This window comes from Mauremys mutica, chromosome 19 (genome assembly GCF_020497125.1).
Source record: "Mauremys mutica isolate MM-2020 ecotype Southern chromosome 19, ASM2049712v1, whole genome shotgun sequence".
Lineage (NCBI taxonomy): Eukaryota > Metazoa > Chordata > Testudines > Geoemydidae > Mauremys > Mauremys mutica.
Window position 1 is genome coordinate 15,041,535 of NC_059090.1, and position 24,322 is coordinate 15,065,856.

The 24,322-nt window shown below is 44.1% G+C and overlaps 2 protein-coding genes across 17 annotated transcripts; one reads left to right on the top strand and one right to left on the bottom strand.

The window, feature by feature from the left end:
- Positions 1-324: 324 nt before the first annotated feature.
- Positions 325-12,637, bottom strand: LOC123353162 (tricarboxylate transport protein, mitochondrial-like). Of its 14 annotated transcripts, none has more exons than XM_044994042.1 (12): positions 12,251-12,294; positions 11,245-11,315; positions 10,739-10,840; positions 9,639-9,746; positions 9,397-9,496; positions 7,713-7,851; positions 6,923-7,007; positions 6,573-6,677; positions 6,232-6,347; positions 5,382-5,455; positions 4,643-4,739; positions 326-510 (listed from the first exon to the last, which is right to left on the bottom strand). In XM_044994042.1, the coding sequence occupies exons 3-12, from the start codon at positions 10,782-10,784 to the stop codon at positions 448-450; spliced, it is 933 nt and encodes a 310-aa protein (XP_044849977.1). In that variant the 5' UTR covers positions 10,785-10,840; positions 11,245-11,315; positions 12,251-12,294; the 3' UTR covers positions 326-447. The 14 variants fall into 14 exon arrangements, with proteins under 14 accessions (XP_044849969.1, XP_044849983.1, XP_044849977.1 ...); XM_044994037.1 differs by having other exon boundaries at positions 11,116-11,315; positions 12,251-12,282; XM_044994047.1 differs by lacking the exons at positions 11,245-11,315; positions 12,251-12,294 and adding an exon at positions 12,475-12,593.
- Positions 12,638-14,647: 2,010 nt separating this feature from the next.
- TEKT1 (tektin 1) lies at positions 14,648-23,881 on the top strand. 3 transcript variants are annotated; one of them, XM_044994031.1, is made up of 8 exons: positions 14,648-14,665; positions 16,655-16,901; positions 17,840-18,005; positions 19,229-19,357; positions 19,912-20,055; positions 20,749-20,971; positions 21,842-22,038; positions 23,476-23,881. In XM_044994031.1, exons 2-8 carry the CDS (start codon positions 16,712-16,714, stop codon positions 23,633-23,635), a joined length of 1,209 nt encoding a protein of 402 aa, XP_044849966.1. In that variant the 5' UTR covers positions 14,648-14,665; positions 16,655-16,711; the 3' UTR covers positions 23,636-23,881. The 3 variants fall into 3 exon arrangements, with proteins under 3 accessions (XP_044849966.1, XP_044849967.1, XP_044849965.1); XM_044994030.1 differs by lacking the exon at positions 14,648-14,665 and adding an exon at positions 15,559-15,748; XM_044994032.1 differs by lacking the exons at positions 14,648-14,665; positions 19,229-19,357 and adding an exon at positions 15,558-15,748.
- Positions 23,882-24,322: the final 441 nt, after the last annotated feature.

Consider the following 24,322-nt stretch of genomic DNA (forward strand, 5'->3'; position numbering starts at 1 on the left):
CTTTCCATTCCCTCAGACTCTCTCAAACCATACCCCCTATGCAACCCTGCTAGTGAGAGGTGAGAAACCCATTACAAGACTTTTGGGAATGCATTCATAAAAGTTGTGTACATACTTCCATTTGGAGTGCTTGAACATTGCAATCTGAACAGTATAGGTTGTGAATATGCATTTTCATACGATTAATTTCTATACATCAATTCGTGTGCAGCCTGCAAGGGACCCCATATCTAGATTTCAAGAACCAATTACCATTGTATCTATTTAAGGGCCCCAAGTGTGTCTCCACAGTAAAAATGCAGGGATAGAACAGGTTAACAAATTAAAAAATAATCACCTTCAGTAGCTGGATAGGTGCTTCCTCCCTGTTCCATCCAGTAGTTATGTAGAGTTTCTAAGGAGAACACTGGCAGTAATGCTAAATGAGAAGAGGATGTCCAAGCATAATTACTTTCCCCATCCATATAATTCTACTGAATTTCTGAGATGGTTTCCTTCTGCACCATCCATCTGTGGAGAATACAGAGGTATATAGAACAAATATCTTTTGCAGCAGGGCTTCTGCTTTAGTTGGATATATTTACCCAAATAATATGAACTACATCACTAATCAGATTACAGTGGGCAAGTTCTGCTCTCATTTATTTGTGAAAGCAACAAGATTGCATTGGTTTAAAGCAAGAGCAAAATTTGATCCATTATCTTCTCACCCAGTGATTAACACTTTTGAAATGTATCAAATTCTCATTAGTTTTTCCTGATGAAATCCACTTAAACAGGAATTTAAGAAGCTCCATATTTAGATGTTTATTTTTTTTGAAAGAGACAAAAGATTGAACTTGTAAACAATTATTTAACATTAAAAATAAACGTAGCAAACAAGTTAGAAATGTTAAAGAAACACCAAAAAAAGGCACAAACATTAGAAAGTGGCTTTCCTTGAAGCATTGATCAATATAGTATTCCCTGGTTACGGTGCCCAGTAATAGATAAAATTAGAGACCTTCTAATAATTGCATGTATTACTGACCAGACCAACTGGCAAGTCCATATTCTACTGACCCAACCAATACTAGGTATCGTACGAATAAGCTTAACTATGTACAGTATTTTTACTTGCCAATTTGTAAAGATGCTGTCTGTAGGTGAACACAATCATTCTGATTTTGCCACAACTGAAAATGATGTGTTTTTTGTTTCTGGTCCAGCAGATTCAGAATATCAAACCAGGTGGCTTATGAGCCAGTATGACTAAATGAACAAATCTAAATACACTAGTCCCCAAACCCACATACAACTCACCCCCCTCAACATTTAAACGTCATGATCAGACTTGATGCTTTCCTGTCACTTCCTCAGCTCTCTCCTGTTTAAGCTTAACATCCTAGTATTTAAAGTTTTATTGTTATTTCTATTTGATAGGCCAGAGTCAATTCCCTTCACATAGCCACTGTTCTAACTATTTATGTCACTGTAGTTTGTCACCTTAGGCATTGCTTCCTCCTCAGCTGAGCTTTGAAACTAAATGGCCACTAAAGCCACTTTTAGCAATGAATCATACTTAGGCTCTGTGGCAATGAGGAACTTGGACAACATTTACAAAGGCTTTGAACTGGTTATCTATACCAGAGTTGAAGTGGCTGATGCAGCTATAAATGGCAGACCGCTTAAGGTTGAAGATAGAGCTGTAGAAACAGAGAACAGTCGGCCAAGACAACTCACCTGGTGTCCCTTTGATGGCGCAGTTAAGACAGACGGGTCACTGAGGATCAAGAAGTTTTGGCAACTACAGAGTGATTTTAGTGGACACAATTTTGGTCAATGTGGAAACTTCAATCAATAGTGCATGGGGACAGCCTTGCTGTTTATTGAGACAGTAAAGAGGGTTGTAATGACTTTGGCAATAAAATTATTCTTTAAGTTATGAAGGTGGAAGCCCTGCATATTCTGGAGGTACCAGTGACTATGTAAAGGAGCCATGTTATGGCAGCTATGAAGTAATGCATATGACTTTAGAGCTTAGTGTCTTAAAATTTGAATAATTCAGTAATTCAGCAGAAGTGTTAAATACAGTATTCCTTGATGGCCAGTTAAAAGCGACACCTGTTATATGTCTTAACATGGCTCCCAATTCTAGAGGAGTTCCTAATATGCTCTGCATGTCCCCAACCTCGATAGCATGTGCTCTGTATTCACCAAAACCCAGCAGCAAATTATCTGCAAGTCTCAGATTACAGAAATACTTTGATATCGAATGTAAATGGCCAATTCATAGAGAAACATGCACCACTCGGTTGGCCAATGCTTGCTGAGAGCAAGTGAGAGTGGACTGGCACAAGTTTCCTGTACAGTAAAGGAAGCTTCTACAACCAAGTTTCCAATTTTAATTGATGCAATATGGCAATCTCTTGTACTCAGTGACAAATCCAACCAAATGCTAGTGATGAGAACCACAAGAGGAAGGGATTTTCAGATACTACAGGGATAATAGGAGACAGGACAGTACCTTTGTTTTGACATGATCTTTTGCCTAAATTGCCAGGAGTTTAGCTCTAGTTTGACATTTTCTAGCTTGTCCAAGCCTAAATGCCACAACAAGTCTATGCTATAGGATACAGTACGTTAGATGACATTTTATCTACACTAATTTGGTCCTTTCCCCAACTTTTTTTTAATGCTTGTCTTTTTTTAAACTGTATGCACCTCGGACCCAAATTATCTTTAGATTAACTGGTGTAACCCTTGAAGTAATTCTGAAATTACACTAGCGTAAGAGAGAAGTATTCCCCCCACCCACATTCCCCGGAGGATCCATGCTCACAGATTAAAAATGTCTTCAAATGCCTTAATGATTAACATACCACCAAAATAAAGAGGTCAACTGGGATCATTTTTGAAGAACAAGTGTTATAATGTCTGAAGTGTATTCTCTCTTTCAGGGACAAAAACCCCCATCTGCCATGCTCAGTGTTCCAGTTTGGCAGGCTGATTACTAAAGCATATATTAAGAACCAACATATTTATCCATTCATAAATATAAAGACTACAAAATATGTTTTAGGGCATTATCTAACCCTTGAAGATGCAGCTCCCTGAGTTCCTATTCCAAACAGAACATCAGAGCAACTTTCAGTGATGTTCCTCAAGAAGCTGGAAGCAGGGGCTAGTGAAACCTGGGGCCAGATCTCTAGTAAGATTGCAATGGCAAAATAAAGTTACTAGAATACAAACAGAGCATGAAACACTGTAGAAATTTTGGAAACTTTATTCTGCAATTTCAGAATCGGGCTAGACCTGCAGTCCTTACTCAAGTAAGACTCACTGAATTCAACATGAGCTTTACTTAGGTAAATATATAAGGGCCCAGTCGTGGTATAATAGGGATGTAAAAGGTTAAATGGTTAACCGGTAAGCATTAGGCTTACCGTTAACTGGACCTTAACCGTTAACCCTGGGGGCTGGCTGTGCTGAGCCAAAGCAGCCCGAGCTGTGTCGGGCTAGCTGACTGGAGCAACCCCAGCCTGGCCGGCTGGTGCAATCCCAGCCCCACAGTCCCAGCGGGACCCCTGCACTGGAGCGACAGCGGTTAACCAATTAAATGATATAATTTTAACAGTTTAACGGTTCACTTTTTTAACCGATATTTACATCCCTATTATATGCCAGTGATCTGGTCCCAAGTATTCCTTGCCACTTCTAGTGCCTCCGATCAGAAAGCTGGTCCAGCATTTTCACAGCAGGAGCCCACAAGGCAGTTTCCTCCTGGCCCAGAAATCAAACTCAAAAGTAAAAAAATAAATAAATAAGAAATAAAGCTATTTACACAGTTGCTATTCAGCCTGACAGATGCTGTCAGTCAGCATGGGAAGTGTGCTCCCTTCTCCAATTTTTCAGCATATGTGATCTTTCAAGAACAGTGTGTCAGACTCTGCTCTCAATTATACCAGTGTAAGTAAACAGTAACTCTATTGAAGGCACCCAAGCCTTGTCTACATACAGAAGTTGCACATGTTTAAGAATCAGATTTAGGTAATCTGTTTTGGAACCAGTGCACTTTTACTTAGACATAAAACTAGTTTACGTGGTTCACCCTGCCTCAGGGTAAATTTACCTATACAAGCCTGGTTTAGATTAAAAGAATGTCCATATACAGCTTAAAAGTTTAACTAAAATACATTTAAAACCAAAACCAAACAAAAAACTTTTAGTTGTTTGACACAGTATGGTGTTTAGATGGGGCCTCTTTGGAGTTTAATGGTCAACAAAATTAATCCACAGATACACTCATGTAAACAGTAGAATCTAGCCAAGTGTTTTTACTTTAATTGGTTTTCTGCCTGCCAAGATCACCAATTTCAGCTGTGTTAGGAGCCAGCATGTATGCAGTTAGTAATATTGCTCTACTAGCCTTTTCTCTACACCATACAATTTATAAACTTTGAAGTGGTGTAATGTCTGGATTACAGGTTTGTCACTTTAAAGAATGAAGATGGAATGATCGCGTTTGCATTTCAAACACCTTTGATAATAAACCATAGGCAGTAAATTCAATTGAGATTTGCACTCATTGGACTTGGCTAGCCAGCTATCCAAAGTGTCCTTGTCAGCCTTATAAAAAGCAGCATCAGGCAGTTTTCCAGACCTTGTTGAGAACATTGACCACTTCTTCATAAATAACAAACACAATTGCTACATCCAAACAGACTCGGCCAAGACGGGGAACTGTTCCTTTGTAAAATCTGTAGGTAGAAGAATTATAAATAAGAAAATGCTTCACAGAAGGAAGAACATATTTTTAGTTTTGGGAATAAAAAGTCAGACGACTTGAACAATGAAGTTTCGTATACAGCTATAAATCTATTTCACAAAGTCAATTTCGACAGCAAGTTGAACTTTTACAGTTTTGCAAATAGTTTCTAATAAGTATTCCTAAAACAAGTTGCCTACAGTAACTGATTATATCAGATTCATAAACTGACAATCAGTCCCATCCGCTGGCAAATAGGCAACAGTTCTTATAGAAGATCAACATCATAAACTGTTCCAGACGCGTGTATGGAGAGGAGTGAAAGTTATCAAATATGCTTCCACCTTCTTTTCCTCTGTGACCAGTGTGCATGTGACAGACACAGACACAGTCATTTGGGGCAGGGGAGGGTAAGGCACAGTAGTTGTAAATGGTATATGCTAGTTCTAAACTGCACTAAAAGTGAACCCATGAAGAAAGACACCAAAACAGTACTAAGATAAATCCCATTCTAGCAAAGAAGTGTAGGCTGGGCTAAAAAGCATCACACATCAAAATATGGAAAACAATAGTTTCACTGAAATATTGCAGCTATAATATCATACATATATAAACAATAGTTGAATCTACTTACGCTAATAAGCCCTCCTTTTTGAGGATCTGATAGGCACAATCTAGTGTATTTTTATATTTATGAGCTTCCAGGCCCTGAAATGTAAAATATAAATGAAGTGAGCTGGGTGATTAGAGATCTCAGCTTTTTAGCGAATTCCAGTATGAACTGTAATTAAGAAATGCCTTTTTGGAAAGATGTCACCTCCCTGCCCCTCAGTCAGAATCCCACAACTGTCACAGTGCCACCTGCTAAAATGATATGAACAGTGGAAAACCATGGGCTGCCCAGAGAGAAAACGGCAGGATTTCCACAAAATTCTACCTGCCACTTTGGATTCGTTTCTCTGTGAAAAAAAAATTCCCAGTCACTAATTTTGAAGCTTTTATGCTTCGTTTTCATTGTTAAAGACAAATCCAATGATATGCCATCAGGAATACACCTTTCCTTTACAAATGGAAATTAAGCTTGTAAAACTTCAGCAGAAACCAAGCAAATCCAAGGATTTCTTCACAAAATGTGGTTCCCTTTAGGGTAGTTGTGATGCGTGGTACCTGACACAGCCACTAGCACAGCACTATGCTAAATCTGAAGTCAAATGCAAACGTTTTGGTTAAATGAGTCTTTTTGCACAGTGTTTGTTCCGTGCATAGCACAATGGGGTACTGGTCAATGACTAGGGCTCCTACATACTACAGTAATAATAATCCTCAAGAGTCACAATAACCCAGAAAGGGAGTAAATGTAAGAAACCAGTGTACGAGGTTCTTATTGCAGTTTTAAATGAAACATCAGAGCTCTGCTAAGTGTCCTGATATTCACTATCCACGAGCCAGTTCATTTTAAAATTAGTTTCTACAGTGATTTTTACCTGCATCCTGGTTTTGACGACATCTAATGGAGTATTGCCAAAGACACTGGCTGCACCTGCAGTAGCACCAAATGCAGCTGTAATAAGCGGATTCATCTTTCTGTGGGGATTATCACCTGATCAAGCGCATATAGGAGATAAAGCAATTAGACCATATACCTCTACAAATGCTAATGCTCTTAGAAATAATTTAGAATATATTCTCATATTCAATTAAGTGGTCAACAGTAGGAAGTACTGATTAAACTTTTAACATTGCCATTTAAGCAAGTTTAAAAAAAAAAAAAAGATTGTATCTACTTCCCATAATACAATTAAATTGCCAGCCTGACTCATTTTACCTAGATACCAATTTCGAAGGGAAGTCATCACAAAGAAACGGATAGCCTGGTTTGAGCCTTGTTTGAGGACTGTAGCTGTCAGCCCCTGATATGTTCCACGTAAGCCTGTAACAGATGACATAATTTTCATTTTATATATAAATTTTAGAAGTGTGAGTGAAAATCTGACAGCCAGAATGAACCTGCCAGTCTACTGAAAGACTGGATAATTCACTGGAACAAACCGTGTTCTCTGTCAACACATTTATCTTATACAATTAGGCTCAAATAGAGCCAAGGATGCTTATGATTCCCCCATTAAGTTATGCGGACATAAAAAACCCACAGTAGTTTTTGCTACATGATTATACCTTGTTCCCGAACAATCTCACGGACACCTTGGAAAAACCCTTTGTACTTTGGATTTAAAGAGGACTGATCATGAATGAACTTCACCTGTAACAATTTAAAACAAAAAACTTTAAGCACAACATTGTCTCATGACTATTATCCTCTAGTCCAGTGGTTCCCAAACTTGTTCCGCCGCTTGTGCAGGGAAAGCCTCTGGCAAGCCGGGCCGGTTTGTGTACCTACCGCATCCGCAGGTTCGGCCGATCGCGGCTCCCAGTGGCCGTGGTTTGCCGCTCTGGGCCAATGGGGGCTGCGGGAAGCGGCAGCCAGTACGTCCCTCGGCCCAGGCCGCTTCCCGCAGCCCCCATTGGCCTGGAGCGGCAAACCACGGCCACTGGGAGCCGCGATCGGCCGGACCTGCAGACGCGGCAGGTACACAAACTGGCCCAGCCCGGCCCGCCAGGGGCTTTCCCTGCACAAGTGGCAGAACAAGTTTGGGAACCACTGCTCTAGTCCATCATTTAATATGAACAGGGGCTATTTTGTTAGGTTATGCAATACTGCCAACTTATGGGAAAAATCCCTCTCCTGCCATTTAAACAAAAATATTTCTTAACTACATAAGTTTGCACAGTAAAGTGATAATACTTTTGTCTAGTTGCCCTAAGACGGATGAAAATAGCACAAGCTAAAATGTGGTAGGCCATTTTAAAAACACGAGGAAACAGTAATGGACTTGTTTAGCTGACAGGAAGAAGTTTCCAAGAAGTAGATGATGTTATAGCCTATGAATATTAACATTCTGCCCACCTTTATAGTTTCCATTGGACAGACTACTAGGACAGCTTCTGCAACACCAGCTCCAAGGCCACAAAGCAAACTCCTTTTGTTGTCTAGTTTCCCACTTGAATCCTTTGCAATATTGCTGAGGAACTCAAACATGCCAAACCTGCAGGAAACAGAAGAGTTTTGCTTTCCCCACCACAGATTTCCTCGAATGCAGACAGGTAGCATTTTGAACGACAGTGTCAGAAGTATCCAGCCCACTGTTCTATCCTCTCTCTTTTTCAAAAAAATTAATGGTCCTCAGCTATGGATGTTTAATTACTTTTAATGAGGACTGGTATCCCAGCAACTTACTAAGACTAAAAAACCTGTGGTTTGGAAAACTTCTCTCTCCTTCAGTCCCTTAACCAAAGTCCTTCTATTATGAAAATAAATCTTTGCCAATCAGAAATGAAATTGCTAAATTAAATGTGCCATTCTCCTCCCCCATCCAGTGTTAGTAAAGTGGAAATGAAGACAAGTTGGGGGTGAGATTATGACTTTGCCACATGCCCTGAGCGAAGGGCAATGAACAATTAAGCTGCCCAAGGAAAAGAACAGACCACAGTCCTGCTCACAGCCACAGTATGGTTCCATGGTCCCACCATATTCTGGGAGGGGAAGGGAGCAAAAAGAGACGGAATCTGTACCCAGCCCTATACCCAGGACAGATTACAGTCCCCTCTGTATTGGTAGAACACTGGGGAGAGGGAGCCAAGGCTACACCCACTCCCCACCCCTGCCCTACCATTCCTTATCTACGTACATGGGAGCCGAAGCACTGTCCAGGCCCACACTGCTACTTACAATCAAGGTAACCCACACAGGGACTGAAGGGGACACCTTACACCACCAAGTAGGGAGAGTGACAATCTTACGCAGTGTGATTTGGTATGTTTCCCTTGATATTACTGAAGTAATAACTATGACAAACAAGTCAAAAGGAGACTGTGCTATCATAACAGCCTTATTCCAAGTGGTAAAGCTCAGTAAAGCACCAGCTAAGAAATGCAAACAGAAGACAGAAATACAGAATGAAACAATATCACATGTCTAAGTAGTAAAAATGTCATCTTATTCTTACCAGCAGCAGCCAATAAGATAATGAAGTTGACATTTTGCAGCCATCACTATCTGACCCTGGAATGTTTGATCCAGTGCATACCACGAATAGCCTTGCAATGTTAAATCTATAGTATCTACTACTTCATTTAAGTAGTGATCCCAAACTGGGTCTTTATTAACAGTGAAAGAGTATAAAATGGAGCATTCACACTATTTTCCCCTTTCAAACTGTGTAATAGTCAAACTAAAGTTATGCCTTTTTTTCAGATGTTCACCTGGCCTAAGAATCTGCATAAAGTTTCAATACAGAACATTATTTTTCCAAGACCTATATTGCAAGGCTAATAAAATACAGATGGAGCTCAAGAAAGAACTGAACTGAGCACATCGCAGTCCTTTAGAAATTGTGTAAGAAAATGGTGGCAAATAATATAGTTGCAAATAAAATAAAAAAGCAGAAAGCAAAAAGCAGTCTCATTTAGCACTTTGAGATCTATGGGTGAAAAAGCACGCTATAAAATTGATAAAAACCTATCAGTGAAGTCCTTCCACAAATTGGACATGTTTATTATATTTACAAATAATAATTTAGAGATTACCTTACCTGACAGCAGATTTTGGAATAGAGCCATACAACAAAGAACTTAGGCCCCTGTACAGACCCTTCACACCATGCTCCTGAATGGTCAGCCTCACACAGTGACCTGCAAGACAATTTCCAAGTCTTGATAATCAACTTTTACTTTACAAATGAATCAAAGAGATTTGCCTGCTAGGCTAATAGTCTACTAGAAACTTTGTTTGATATGTTAAAATGCACACAAATAGGAGTTGTTATCCTCTTACCAATGCTTCTATACCGAGGGGGATTTGCTCTTTCATCCAATTGTAACTGTGTTTTTACATATTCTGTGGGAAAGGTGATACAGATTTCAATACCTCCAGCAATGCCACCTGCACAGAACAGAGAGGTAGAAATGTTATGCTGTTATTTTTATAGAAACAAAAAGTAAGCAACACACAAATTGTGCCGTACTGCACTGTGCCAATTCACGTTGCAAATTATCCTATTAACAGTTTTGGCAACAATGCAGTAAGTACAGAAACATTTTAAAACCAGAAGACACCCAGAAAAAAACACTGGCTAACTATTACAAACCAAGCAGCCAACACAAAAGGGGGATCAAAGAATTCCATAGAGACAATGAGAAATAATTCCTAAATTACACATGCAATACACCAACAATCCAAAAACAAAAAGAGTGGTTACTTATAGTGAAGTTTAAGTGCAGTTAGAGAGGAGAGATTCCATTAAAATGTCAAAATATTAACTATGGAAATCACAAGGATGGTGGTATAACTTTAGCTTAACACCCAGCTCACACCGATCATTAAACAAACCACTAAACAGGACATAAAAACCAACAGATACACCAATACAAATCCAGTGGCCACACTTCTTGATTTTAGTGGGAGTTGGATCAGGTGATTTTCACTTTAGACTTCAGCTAGAGTTGTGGGTACTCAGCATTTGTGAAAATCCAGCCCAATATTTTAGATACCCATTTTTTGGAAATTTTGTCCTCCCCCCCGCCCCACTTTGACTCTTCCCAATATCCAATTGAATTTTATTATTCTTTGGACCACATCTATACAAACTTTAAGAGGTCCCCTTTCTCTCTTCACCCACAGAATTCTTCTTAGAGTAATACATTACTCAGCAACAATTAACCAAGGAATATTTCATCTCAGGCTTCTGCTAAATTCAAAATAATCTTTTAGAATAGAAACCCTCACTGGAATGTGAGATCACTTTTCAGGATCTCCCACTGAAGTTAAAGGCAGGATTCCAGTTGACTTTAATGTCAGAAGTATCAGGCCCATAGTCTGCACACATGCTATCCATGCTTTTCAAGAGATCAGTCCCGATTTTTAAGCTAACTTACCATTTTTAACCCCGGTTCCATTCATCCAGAAACCCCTCCAAGTCATTATATTTCAATGCGGTTCAAGGGTGTGTGTTTCCAGCTTTCAAATGATGGATATGACTGCAAATCAATTTTTTTACAACTTGATTCTCCACTGCCTTGTAATCATTTATCCCAGTACAAAACGGTTGTAAAAACTCTACTAAAGCAAAACAGTAGAGTTTTACATGCACTCTGAATATGAATTAGTGATTAAACAAGGTGCAAAGCAGGGGAGAATACGGCCCTTACTTGGGTCCCTAAATGGGAGTTTTTGAAAGTCTGGCCTTCAGTACCAGGGACTGACAATTTCTTGCAGAAGGGAGGATGAAGGAAACCCATATGGCTCCACTCACCCCAAAAATCTCTCTGCATAACACAGCCCCCTCCTTGATACCATTCCTTACCCCCTGGGGGAAGCTCACTCTATGTCATTAAAGGAAATGAACACAAAAAGAAGGGGGACTCAGCAGCCAGGTCTGTACCACTGTCTTTGGGATGAAGCTAGAGCAGCAAGGAACCAGGAGCAACATCAGTGCCACCTTCCATAGTTCTCCTAGTACACGGTAAATTACAGCTATCATGAGCCTGCCAGCACCCCCTTTCACCTCCAACCAACCACCCCAACCCTACTGAGACCAGCTCCCCTCCCCCACAGGTCCTCCCTTGCCCAGCCCCACTGAGACCAACCCGCCCCCACCTGCAACAGGTCTGCCCTTGCCCAGCCCCACTGAGACTAGCCTGACCCCCAACAGGTCCTCTCTTGCCCAGCCCATCTCCTCCAGCCCCACTGAGACCACCCCCCCCTCCAACAGGCCCTCCCTCACCCAGCCCCACTGAAACCACCCCCCTCTTACCCCCACTGAGACCAACCCCTCACCCTCAACCAGCCCCACTGAGACCAACCCCCCCACACCTCCAACAGGCCCTCCCTTGCCCAGCCCCACTGAAACCACCCCCTCTTACCCCCACTGAGACCAACCCCTCACCCTCAACCAGCCCCACTGAGACCAACCCCCCCACACCTCCAACAGGCCCTCCCTCGCCCAGCCCCACTGAAACCACCCCCTCTTACCCCCACTGAGACCAACCCCACACCCTCAACCAGCCCCACTGAGAGCAACCCCCCCACCTCCAACAGGCCCTCCCTCGCCCAGCCACACCCTCAACCAGCCCCACTGAAAGCAACCCCTCCACCTCCAACAGGCCCTCCCTCGCCCAGCCCCACTGAAACCACCCCCCTCGAGACCAACCCCACACCCTCAACCAGCCCCACTGAGAGCAACCCCTCCACCTCCAACAGGCCCTCCCTCTCCCAGCCCCACTGAGACCAGCCCCCCTCCACTAGCCCCGCTCTCCCACCCCCACTGAGACCAGCCCCCCCCACACCAACAGCCCCACTGAAGCCGAGCTCTCCCGCCCCCAGCCCAGCCCCGCTGAGACCGACCCCCCCCCGCTGCACCCCACACTCGAGCCAACGCCCCCTCACACCAGCACGCGCTGCCCCGCAAACCCCGCCCCCCAGCGGGGACTCGGGAAAGGCGCGGCCGGGGCGGGCTACACACACGGCGACACCCCGGGGGTGCGTTGCGGGCGGGCACTCGGGGAGTGTGAATTCCCCCGGCCACGCGGCCCTACCCTTGCGCATAGGGCGGGGCGGGCAGCGGCTCCGCCTCCCCACTCCCCGCGCGGGGACGGCCGGGGCGGCTCCTTACCGGCCAGGATCGCCTTGCCCGGGTGGGTGAGCTTGGTTTCTGCGGCGGCTGCAGCGGCCATGGAGGCGGCTCTGTCTGCGCCCTCCCGCATCGCAATTCAATCGCACCCGCGGCCGCCCGGCTGTTCTGCCCGCCAAGGCGGGAGCGATCTGGGCAGCCCCCATCGGCCGCCTGTCTTTGCATATTCATGAGGCCTTATGAATATTGACGAGTGGGGCAGCGGGGCGGGCTCAGGCGGGGGGCAGCTGATTGGCTGCGGGGCTAGTGCGGCTCTGGGATTGGCCGGCTGTGGGTGAGGCGAGGGGGGCGGGGCGGGGAGGTGCTGCAGGGTCTGTGCCTTGAGGGGGATGCTGGAACCAAAGCCCAGTGCATTGAGGGGATGGGATGGGGTGTGGGGAAGGGGCCTCATCCAGTGACATGCCTCACAAGGGGTAATGGGCTTAATATGCAGCAAGGGAAATGCAGGTTGTATGGAGGGAAAATGTAACCGTAAGGCTAGTGAAATACCGAACTAGGCTTCCAAGGGAATCCCCCATCCTTGGAGGTCTTAAGAGCAGGTTAGACAAACACTTGTCCGGCATGACCAGGTTGCCTCAGCACGAGGGGCTGGACTAGCGATGACCTCTTGAGTAGAGCCCTGTGCGGCTGCAGAATGTAGATCTGTGGATGCCGATATCTGTATACAGTGGAGATCTGTGGAGCTGCACGGCTCTAGCAGGAACAGCTATCCACGGCTCTAGCAGGAACCGCAGCAGTGAAACCAGCAGTGTGTCAGGCTGCTGCTCGCAGGAGCCAGCACCCAGCCTGGGCAGCAATTCCGGCATGGCTGTGCCGTTCCCCCAGCCTTGCCCACTGGGGCTCATTGGCAACTGTCCCATGTCACGCCAGCATTGGTGAGCGGCTCCCCGACAGGCGACCCTTCCACGCAGCAGTGTGTGCAGGACCGGCTCTGGGCACCAGCAAAGCAAGCACGTGCCTGGGGCGGCACATTTCCAGGGGCAGCATTCCAGCCATCCTTTCTTTTCGGGGCAGTTGCGCTCTCTCTCAGCGTCGCTTCACTTAGATGGGGCGAGGGCGCCGCACCCCTGGCCGCAGCAGGAAGGGGAAGCTCCAGCCCCGGGATGCTGAGCTGCCAGGGCCCAGCCGCTACCTGGGGAGGAGAGGGCGAGTCCTGCAGGGGCTGCGCCGCCTCATCTGCACACTGGCTGCTGTGCTGCCTTGTGCCACCCCTTATATCGGGGCTTCTCCGCACAGCCGGGTGTGGGAGGGGGTAAAGCCCCTGCAGGCTCTGGGAGAAGGTGACATCACTCCTACCTGAGCTTGGGGTGGCAAAAAACCTAGAGCCAGCCCTGAGTGTGTGTCTCCCGGCCGGGAGCATGCGAGCTGTTCGCACACAGCTGCCGGGCTGGCTCTTGTGACCAGTGGCCTGACATGCTGCTGCTTTCGCCGCTGTGGTTCCTAGTAGAGCCCTGCAGCTCCGCGGATATCTGCTTTATAGCCACGGACGTCAGCATCCGTTGATATAAATTTTGTATCCATGCAGGGCTCTACTCTTGAGGTCCCTGCCAGCCCTACATCTCTATGATTCTATCTGAGGTTATTAAATACCTTGTTTTTATTTAATTTTTTAAAAATTATTAAAATCAGAAAAATTTGACAGATCAAATTTCCTTTTCCCTTTATGCTGTTCAGTTGCTTATTTTTGTTCGTTTATTGTTACATTTCATTCAAACAGGGAAACTTGACTGCTCAGTTTCTCTTTCTGGTTCTCGTGGATTAGCATGAGATGGTGTCTGGGTTCACAATCGCCTGGGAATGCTAAAAATTGTTTTAATTATTAAGAATAAAATGATTCTGATTGTTTTTAACTTTAAAAAAATCCTCTCCATCCATATTACGTTTAATTAAAACTTGTGTTAACCATAATTTAAGTTAGGGAATTAAATTACTTGACGGTGTTTCTTTAAAGGTTCCCTATGAGGTTTTAAAAATAAAGAGGAAGTTTTAGATACATAAACCTATAAACAGGATATGTGTAGGCTTGATGTTTACAAATAAATATGTTTTACAAACAAAATATTTTGAGAGTATTTCCTCTTGGACTTGAGTTCAAAGTTTTATGTTTTCCCTTCTCCAGTTGATGGCATGAACACAGGTAAGGATGAAGGCTGCAAGAGAACACTTATTTCAGGTAAAAAGATTCACCGGTTCTTAGTGGCTTTACATAATAGACAATAAGCCAGGGCCCAATCCTGCAAAATACTGACTGCCCTTAACTCTGAGGAGCAGGAGCAGGAGCAGGCTTGAGGTTGTCAGTGGAAAAGTCCCAGAACCAAAAGAAAGATAATGGGATACCACTGCGTCACACTAAAATATTTTCAGGTGGACTTTACAATCTGGGATGACAGAGACATACGGACTTAGGTCTGTGTGCACAGTCTAGCTCTCAGGGTGATCTGGAATATTTCCCCAGTTTTTGACTTTTTCAGCTCCATCTTCTTTCTCCTTCAAAGCTCCACATCTCTCTTTCCTGTCCTCTCTTCTCCCTTCTTTCCATCTCTTAAATACCAGATCCTTCTGCTCTCAGGTAACCTATAGCTATCTGATATTTACAGAGCACTGACCGTCATAGTATCTAGACTAATCCCTTTTTCAGTTCAGATCCATCTTTTCTTGTCTCTGGCTCCTGATCTTTTGTTCCTTGAAAGGAAAAAATATATAACTGCCTGTTTAAAAACAAAATAGTGCTCACAAAATATTGTTGAAAGTATTTAATTGGTTACAATTTAGACAGTCACTTCAAGCTCTTGTTACTAGGTTTCAGTACAAGGTAGATGATAATTCATTTAGTTAGTTAGCTAGATTTAAAATAATAAAGCTGCTTATCCCAGGCTGTAGGCACCCTAACATAATTAATTGTAACAATAAATCCAAGTGCATTAAGTCTCTGCGTGAGGGATAGATAGATGCTCATGTACTGGAAGGGAAAGCACTATTATTCTCCAGCCATGTGTCTCTTCCAGAACCCCGCCTCTGTTGCCAAGGTGAAGTGTTGCCTTGTTCCCATAGGAACAGGTTTGTGTATATTCCAGGCTGTTTCTGAGTCTGCTCCTGGAATAGTCAGTCTCAGGGAAAAAACATGCTTCACTGCTGCAGCGACTGAGGCTGAAGTCACAATCTGGAGTGAATCTGCCGGTTAAGGGAAGCCAAGATCTTAGAACTTGGCCAGCTTTTGCCATAAGCAACAGTCAGGCCAGTAGCCACACCAGCAAAAGTATGTGTGTGGTTTGAGGGGACAGATTGGTGTGGGTGGGTTTGGCGGCATAGACTGATTTATGTCTGTATTTGTTGGCTGGCGATGGGAGTGGGGTGGATTTAAAGGGAGGGATTGGTGTGCTGTGTGTTTAGGGAAGGGATTGTTGGGGAAACAGTCGGATGGAAGCACAAAATCACGTTTTCAGCACAAGGATATATTATAATGTGTTTATATATTGTACCAAATTCATGTATTTTATCATGACCTCTTGGCATCACCATTTCCATAAGTAACAAAAATTACCTTAGTTGGTCTCAGTTTTTGTTTTGTTTTCTTCTGTCCTTCCTTCCACTTTCTCCTTCCCTTGTACCTCTTGGTGTATTTTCTCCTCCATCTTTTTTCAGGTCTGTTTTCCCTTAGTCTAATGTTTCTGCTTAATTCTTTTTAAAATGTTCAGCTCATGTCACCTCTACCCCTGTTCCTACAGCTCTTCTTTCTCTTCAAGAGACTTTTTCTGATTTTGCCTTCCTCCTTTTTTTTAATTTTCCCTATTTGTCCCTTGAGTAATTTCACTCTCCTTGTTCTCCTTTCCCTTTTCTTTCCTTATGTTATCTCTCACCTTCTTCCATATTCCTTTTCAGTTTCTCTCCCTACTCCTCCCTGCCCTACAAGCCTCATCTTTCCCTTTATTCCATCCCCCGGATTTCCATGAGCCATGATTTTTCTTTGCTTTGCTTTGCTTTGGCTGCCAGTGCCTTCCCTCTCCCTCATCATCCTCCAAGCTGACCCGAAGTCTGGTCCACGTGAAGTCTTCACCTACTTCATTCAGGGGCTACTACTTACCCAGTGTCCACCCTGACCTGAAGGCAGCTTGTTTTGCTATTTGTGCCCAAATGACCTGATACAATATTATCCCATTTTCAGGTTCTCCGTCCGAAGAGCTAAGCTGCTGCTTTACGTTCAGGATCTTTCAAAAAGACAATGGCCAAACTGTTGCAAGCGCCACCCAAGTTCCTCCCCCCAGAATGGCATATTGCAAACAAGACACAGTATGCCAGTGCGGAGAGTCAGAGATCTAGGTCAGAGCGACTTGTAGCTGAGAGCCAGAGGCTGGTGGATGAAATCGAAAAAACAACTCAGAAAACCCAAAGTGACGTTAACAAGAAAATAGGTGATCATGTGGGCTTTGTGGGCTTCGTTATTTTATTGGACTGATTAAGGGAGACTCACAAAAAGCAGGAAATATTAAATAGTTTTAGCGGCTTATTTCTCCTTCCCTTAGGAAAATGGGGAGGCATTTCCAAATCCTGTTAAAAATACTTTGTGATGGATTTTATATTTTATGACCAAACAGTTTCAGGCATCTGTTAGATATAAGGAGACAAATTCAGTCCTGGTGTAATATTTACTAACTAATTGTTAAGGCGAGAGTCTGGACTGAGTAAAGAAAAAACAACAACAACAACATATCTTGGCTCACACTGAGTCACACATTACATTGTCCCACCATGGAAATGGTGTAGCTCCACCATGTTTCATGGGGAATTCAGAGAGAGATTATGCATCAGGGTGCCAGGGGTAAGGTGGATGCAGTTGTGATTTGCACTTGAGAATCCTCTTTCTTACCCATGTGTCTCTGCAAAGGCCAGTTACAATCTGACCCTTTGAAAGCATTATTATTTTTATTACAATAGTACCCGGAGGCACCCGGTGTGGCCAGAGCTTCATTGTACACTATACATAGATGTAGTAAGAAGCAGCCCCTACCCCAATGAGCTTACAGTCTAATGAGATAAGACAGACAAAGGAAGTATCATTATCATTACCTCCATTTGACAAACAAAGAGCTTAGCCACAGAAAAATCAAGCAACTTGCCCAAGGTCACACAGGAAGTCTGTGGCAGAGGCAGGAATTGACCCACGTCTCCTGGCTCATAGTCCAGTGCTTTAGTGAAACCATTGCCATACATCAGCATACAGAGCTATGTGCACAGCACTTTTTGTGGCTCGAGTCCTTTTCTGCTCATGGCTAAGGCTGGGCCGTGAGGCTCTGTAGAAAAAGCCGGGCTTTTATTTCTAATTAATTTGAAATCTCTCTTCATTCTGCAGAACAGAGACTTGATGAAATAAAATTCTGGAAGCAAGAATTAGACGACAAACTAGAACAGATTGTTAATGAGACAGAGGTGCTGTTGACTTTTAAGACAAGGCTAGAGAAAGCATTGGAGAGCTGTAAAGAGCCACTATTCATCGCTCAAGAGTGTCTCTTGAACAGGTAAGGGTAATAGCCAAACAACAACAATAATAATAATTAAGGGGGTAAGAAAATTTATGACTAAGGTGTTAAAAAAATGAAAAACCTGACAGTGTTCTGGATAAATGATATGTCGGGGCCTGGGATGTATGACACGTAAGGCCCAACCCTGCAAAGTGCGGCACCCCTGCAACCCATGCTAAAGATGGAGTTTCTAAAAGGTTGTCTATGGGAAATAGGTGCTGAGCTCCCATTGACATCCAGTGGGAGTTGGGAACTTTGCTCTTGTAGATATCTTTGGAAATCCCAGCCAAAGTCAGCAGGATTTGCAGGTGCTCAGCACTTTGCAGATTTAGGCTCTTCATAAGAGAGGCAGACACCCAGAGAGAAGGAAGTGCTTTGTGCTCTGCGCTCCAGTAGGCGAGATCTGGGGTGGATTCCCAGCCTCCGTCTCCCATATGGCTCCAGGCCAGCAGGAGCTGGGAGTGCAATGGAGGCAGTGCTTTCAGGCCTCTTGGGAAAAGAAGGGAAATCCAAGAGCATCCCATTGGGCTGAGTGGAGAGCAGCGCTGATCGGTTTCAAGCGCACTGCAGGCTTCCTCCTCTGGAAGGGTGGTGACAATGAAGCGGGTCATCAAGTTGCAGGGTGTAAAGTGGATGAAACTTGAGGAATTCTAGGACTTTGATTGCAGGCATGGAGGACTGCCCTCAGAGCTCAGGTCCAGAGGGATTCTCAGCAGTGCTGAGCACCCACAGCTCCCATTGGCTTCAGTGGGAATTAAGGCTGCTCAGCACCTTTCAAGATGAGGCCCTAAATAAACAAGTGTGTAAGAAACATGATCAATATATGAAAGCAAAGTGAACAAGTCACAGAGCCCCGTCCTTTTTGTGCTTCACTGCGTCTAAGCATGTGAAGAAAGGCTGCAGGACCAGGCCTATCCGACGTGTTCTGAGCAGATATCCTTGCTTTATTCATCTTTAAAAAACCTTTGTAAAATAAACCAGGAAAGAGAAAAGCAGCATTATTCCTGACTCTGCAAATAAAGGGCCTGATTTTCTTCTTGGTTGCCTTCCATGGAGTCACTCCTGATTTACACTAATGTAAACCAGAGGAGAATCAGGTCCTAGGAGTGGAAAGGTGACTATTTCCAATCAGTTATAACAAGAACAAGGGTTTGGGGTCTCCAGAGCTGCAATACTCAAATGGTCGACACAGAGTGATGGCTCTCTCCTCTTTCTCTTAGGCAGAGGCGAGTTGGGATTGACTTGGTCCATGACGAAGTGGAGCGGGAACTGATAAAGGAAGTTGAAGTGCTCCAAGGGGTTATGGCTTTGCTTGAGCGCACACTGGAACAAACCAATGAGCAAATTAGGTATCTCAACAGAGGAACAAACCACTGGATAGCTCAGACTGGGGAGTGCTTCTGGAGAGGTTGTAGGATGGCTAGTGTCGAATCCTCAGAGGTGCTAAGCAGCTGCTGAAATCAGAGGGGAGTTGCAGGAGTTAGTACTTCTCAGGGCCTAGACCATGCCATTCGATTTTTAGCAGCACTGATTTCAGTGGAGAGTTCTGTTTAGACACTGACGGCACAATATGCCCCAGCAGCCGTTGACTCCCAGGGCCTCTGTCCTGATCCCACACCGCTGAAGCCTGCGGGAGTTTTACCATTGACTTCAATGGCAGCAGCAGCATGCCCTAGATTTTTACAACTTGTAACTCACAGTATTGCCTATTATGATAATAACATTCATGTTTTCTTATTTACCTGTTCCTGCCATCAAGCTGCATGGATGTCAGTGGGATTTCTGAGGGCCAGCGGATGGCAGAATTTGGCCCTTTAATGGTGGTTTACCTCCATTCAAAAGAGAAGGGGATAATTATTTTGTTAGATTTCGGATTAACGGAGTCTAATTGTTTTCCCCCGAGGTTAAACCGTTCAGCTAAATACAATCTGGAGATGGATCTGAAAGACAAGTTCACCGCCTTGACAATTGATAACTATTGTTCCAACCTGACAAACAATACACCTGATATAAGATATGCCAGAAATGTAGTGAAGGTTGAAGGAAAGTAAGTGGTTATTTCCCTAGCTCCACATCCAGTAGTTATACAGACATAATATAAACTGTCCCTGTAATACAAGGCCTAATATACCCACTCCAGTTTATAATAAGGCTATCTGTCTGTCTGACTGTCTGTCTATCTTAGGGATTTATACTGCGGCCCATACCATAGTATCTGAGTGCCTTTCATCTAAAATCAATACTAATAACAAAGTTCCTAATGGACTAGAGTTCTGTTGAATGGCTCTGGTGCTAATTGTTTATGAAAGCAAAATTCCATGTCACTGGAAACCCACACTGGATTTACTAATCTAACTTCCAGTTCCACATCTTAATGGCTGCAGAGTGTGGTCCGGTAGATTGGCCACTGGAGTAGGATTCAAGAGATCTAGGTTCAGTTTCTGGCTCTGTCATTAATCTGCTGCATGACCTTGGCAAGTTGCTTCCTCTGTTTCCCCACCCAACTTTTGTCTATTTCATTCTTAAGCTAAAGTCTTTGACTATGTGTTTGTACAATGCCTAGCACCATTGAGCCTGATGTTGATTGTGGTCAATAATTTTAATGATGCTTCATAATGATGAACATAATAATAAGCAATAATAATACTGCTTCTTTCGTATTAATAGAGATCTTCTGTCGTTAATGCACATTTATGAATACACAAAGAGGGCTGAAGAGACCTTTTTTATTTTATTATAGTTCTGTGAGCCCTGAAGACTGGGTAGATTTCTCGAATGTCAATATTGAAAAGGCCGACAAGCAGAGGAACAACTCTTTGGCACTCAGGGCCTTGATTGACCGAATCTTATCCCAGACAGCAAGTGACATGCGCAAGCAGTGCGAGACGGTGAACATTGCTTTTAAGAACAGGGTGAAGGAGACAAAAGATGCAAAGAACAAACTGGAGATCCACCTTGCTAAGGTAAACGCTAGAGACAGTCAGCCGAGAAAATAGGACAGGGACATCAGCCAGTTCTATTGATCCAATACCTAGAGCTATTGTGCCTTAGGAATTCAAACGCTGCAGTTCTAAGCTGGACAAAGCCCAGTGCTTTTTCTGTTTTTATAACTAAAGTACCATTAGCTTTTCCATTCCCAGTTATACAAATCCTCATGACTGCATGTGCTACAAGGCACATGAAAGCTTGATGATAACACAGTGCTACCTATTAGATAGTAGCCATTCAGAGGCAGCTATGGTCTAATGGCAGTATCTGGACCTGGGAATCAGATGACACGGTGTCTGTTCCCAGCTCTATCACTCGCTTGCTATGTGACCTTGGACAAGTCATTTAAGCTCAGATTTTCAAAAGTGGCCTCTAATTATGTATTCTTCAGTGTTTGGGTGCCCAACCTAAGACCCCTGGAGTGAAATCCTGGCCCATTGAACTCAACAAGAGTTTTGAGACTAACTTCAGTGGTGCCAGGATTTCACCCCTTGAGTTTTAGAAATGCTCTACTCCACAGGTGTCCACAACACAAATAGATTTCAGCTTGAGTTGTGAATGCTTAGTACAGTACCTCTGAAAATCAGGCCCTAAGTATCTCGAATTGGACACCCAAAAAATTGAGTGTTAGAGATGACTTTCGAAAATCTTGACCTTAATCCTTCCCTCCCCACTATGCTGCAGTTATCCCATCAGTAAATTGGGGGTAATAATCCTCACTCACCTCTGTACTTTGAGATCCACGAATGAAGTAACACCTTAGAATTCCAAAGTATCATTATTAAAGAGGATATCACGTTTTTCAAGTGGCACCGTGCAGCACTTCCCTTTGTTGATTTACTAAGGTGATGGATGAGATTACATCCCAGGAAAAGAACATTGCGGCCTTAAAGAAAGCTATAATCGATAAAGAAGGACCTGCCAAGGTGGCTCACACACGTTTGGAGACGAGGACCCATCGTCCCAACGTGGAGCTGTGTCGTGATATGGTGCAATACAGGCTGATCAGTGAGGTTCAGGAGATCACAACCAATATTCAGAGGTAAGTGAAATGGTGAAACAGCACGAAGTCAGTGGTATAGGTCACTGGGCAAATGTAATCAGCCAAAGAAGTAATAAATCCAGGCACATGTACAGACATGTATGTTCGCACACAGTTACCACATGTTTTCAATATTCTGTATACCTATTTTTCTAGATCTGATGGTAGGGTACCAGAACCCTTTTTAAGGGTGTGTCTACACAGCAAAAACTATGCATTGCCTTGTCTACATGCGTTACGTTAAACCCAGCTAGTGAGGGTAACAACAGCTGTGAAGACAGTGCAGCATGGATAGTACAAGCCCAGCCCAGGCCCTGGCTACATATTTGTCTCACTAGCCTGCTCAGAAGCTTGTGCTGCGCTCTCTTCATTGCAGTCATTACTTGTGTTAGCTGGATTCAAACTAGCTTGGGTAGGCTAGCCTGCGCACCGCTTGGCTGTGTAGACATATCCTTTGTGTCATGTTGTTCTCCCTGAGAGCATTATGGATATTAATGTGAATTTTCCACTCGTTAGATCTTGAAATGATTAAAAAGAAGATGTGATGGGAATGCCTGGAGCATCCGAGCCCCAGCTTCGCCGTTATTGTCAAGAAAAAAATGATACTTCTTACATAGTCTTGTTGTCCTTTCATTCTACCATTTCCCATCTGCTTCTGCTTGAGGGGAGTGAATGGGGTTGTAGGATGTTGTGGTTTAGCAACCTTCTTCAAATCATTTTAATTGGGAGAGTCAGTTCTGCAAAATTGTCAGCACCCAGCATGTTCCCAGTCCAATGGTGCTGTTTACAAGGGGAGGGAGGTCGCTCCTCTTGGATCGTATGTGGAAGAAACCTTTAGCCAATGGACGTATCCCCTCCCATGTGGAAGTGGGGCTCAGCCACTTCTGGGCATTGTCTCCCAGGCTATGTGGAGTGCTCTTTGCTGATCTGATGATCTATCTGGGGGAAGGGCTGGCAGGGTTGTTATGGGGATTTGGGGATTAGTGGCATTACCCCGTACCCAGCAGAGTTTATAAGGAGAAGGTAATGGAGCCAGGAGCCATATTATCTTGCCATTTGAGACCCCTTTTTAAGAGGGAGAGGGGAAGGGCTCCTGGACAACCATGCCCAGGAAGAGTCCCTGATAGTGTGGTTCCGAAAGAGCTGCATTGCTGGAGAGCAAAGTGGGACAGAGAGGACCAAACACCTGGAGGCACCGGGCCGCCATGAAGGAGGCCATGGGACCTGCAAGGTACGGGGGCATCTGTCCTGCATGGATGGGCCACCCCCCCTTCCCCCGGGTGGAACAACGTGGGGAGAAACCAAAGGGCATCTTCACAGAGATTTCCTCCCGCCACGTCCCATCCTGTGGGTTTCACGTTGGGAGGAAGTGATGCCTCTCAATAGCAAGGAGGTGCATGTAGTCAAAACGAATGTCTCTCTTTGTTTCACCCCTAGACTAAAGGACACGTTGGCACAAGCTGAGGTGGAGCTGAAAGGTCTGAGCCGTCGACAGCTTTCGCTGGAGGAGGAGATCCAGGTCAAGGAGAACACACTGTACATCGACGAAGTGTTGTGCATGCAGATGAGGGAGTCCATTTCCATTAACAACTTCTGAAGCCCTGATGTCAGAAACAGCATTCCCCCACACGGGGCCAGATTCTGCTGGGAGCTACACTAGGGCAAAGCCAGAGGAACTCCACTGAACATTAACCTAGCGACTCTGTGTTTACACTAATGTGACTCAGAGCAGAACCTGGCCTAGGTGTGTGAATTATTTAAAACAGACCTAAATGCCTCCTCCCCAGCTGCCTGTGTCCCAGAAAGTCTATTGTAAGCTTTCCAGTAGACATTAAAGTTATGGAACAACAAGAAAAAATCCTTCATTCCAGCCACTTAGTGTATCTTGGGTGCTGTCAGTGTCACTGCTTTTCATTGACAGATTTTTTGAACTACATAAACTAGAACAGATATTCCTACACAAAGTGACTAGTTATGTTAGAGAGACAGGAAGCTAGTTAGGGCCAGCTGTGGTGCTGTGTACACCTATCCACTGACAAATGGATGGAGAATGTACGTAAGATAACTGCTGGCAGAAGCAGTGTTTCTTAATGGACAGGGCACTGGACTAGGACTCAGGAGACCTCACTTCTATTCCGGCTCTGTCAGTGGGCTGATGGGTGACCTTGGGTTAGTCACAGCTCTACTCTGGGCCTCAGTTTCCCCATCTCTAAAATGGGGATAATGATTTCCTTTGTAAAGCACACTGAGTTCTACTGATGAAAAGCATTATATAAGAGCTAGG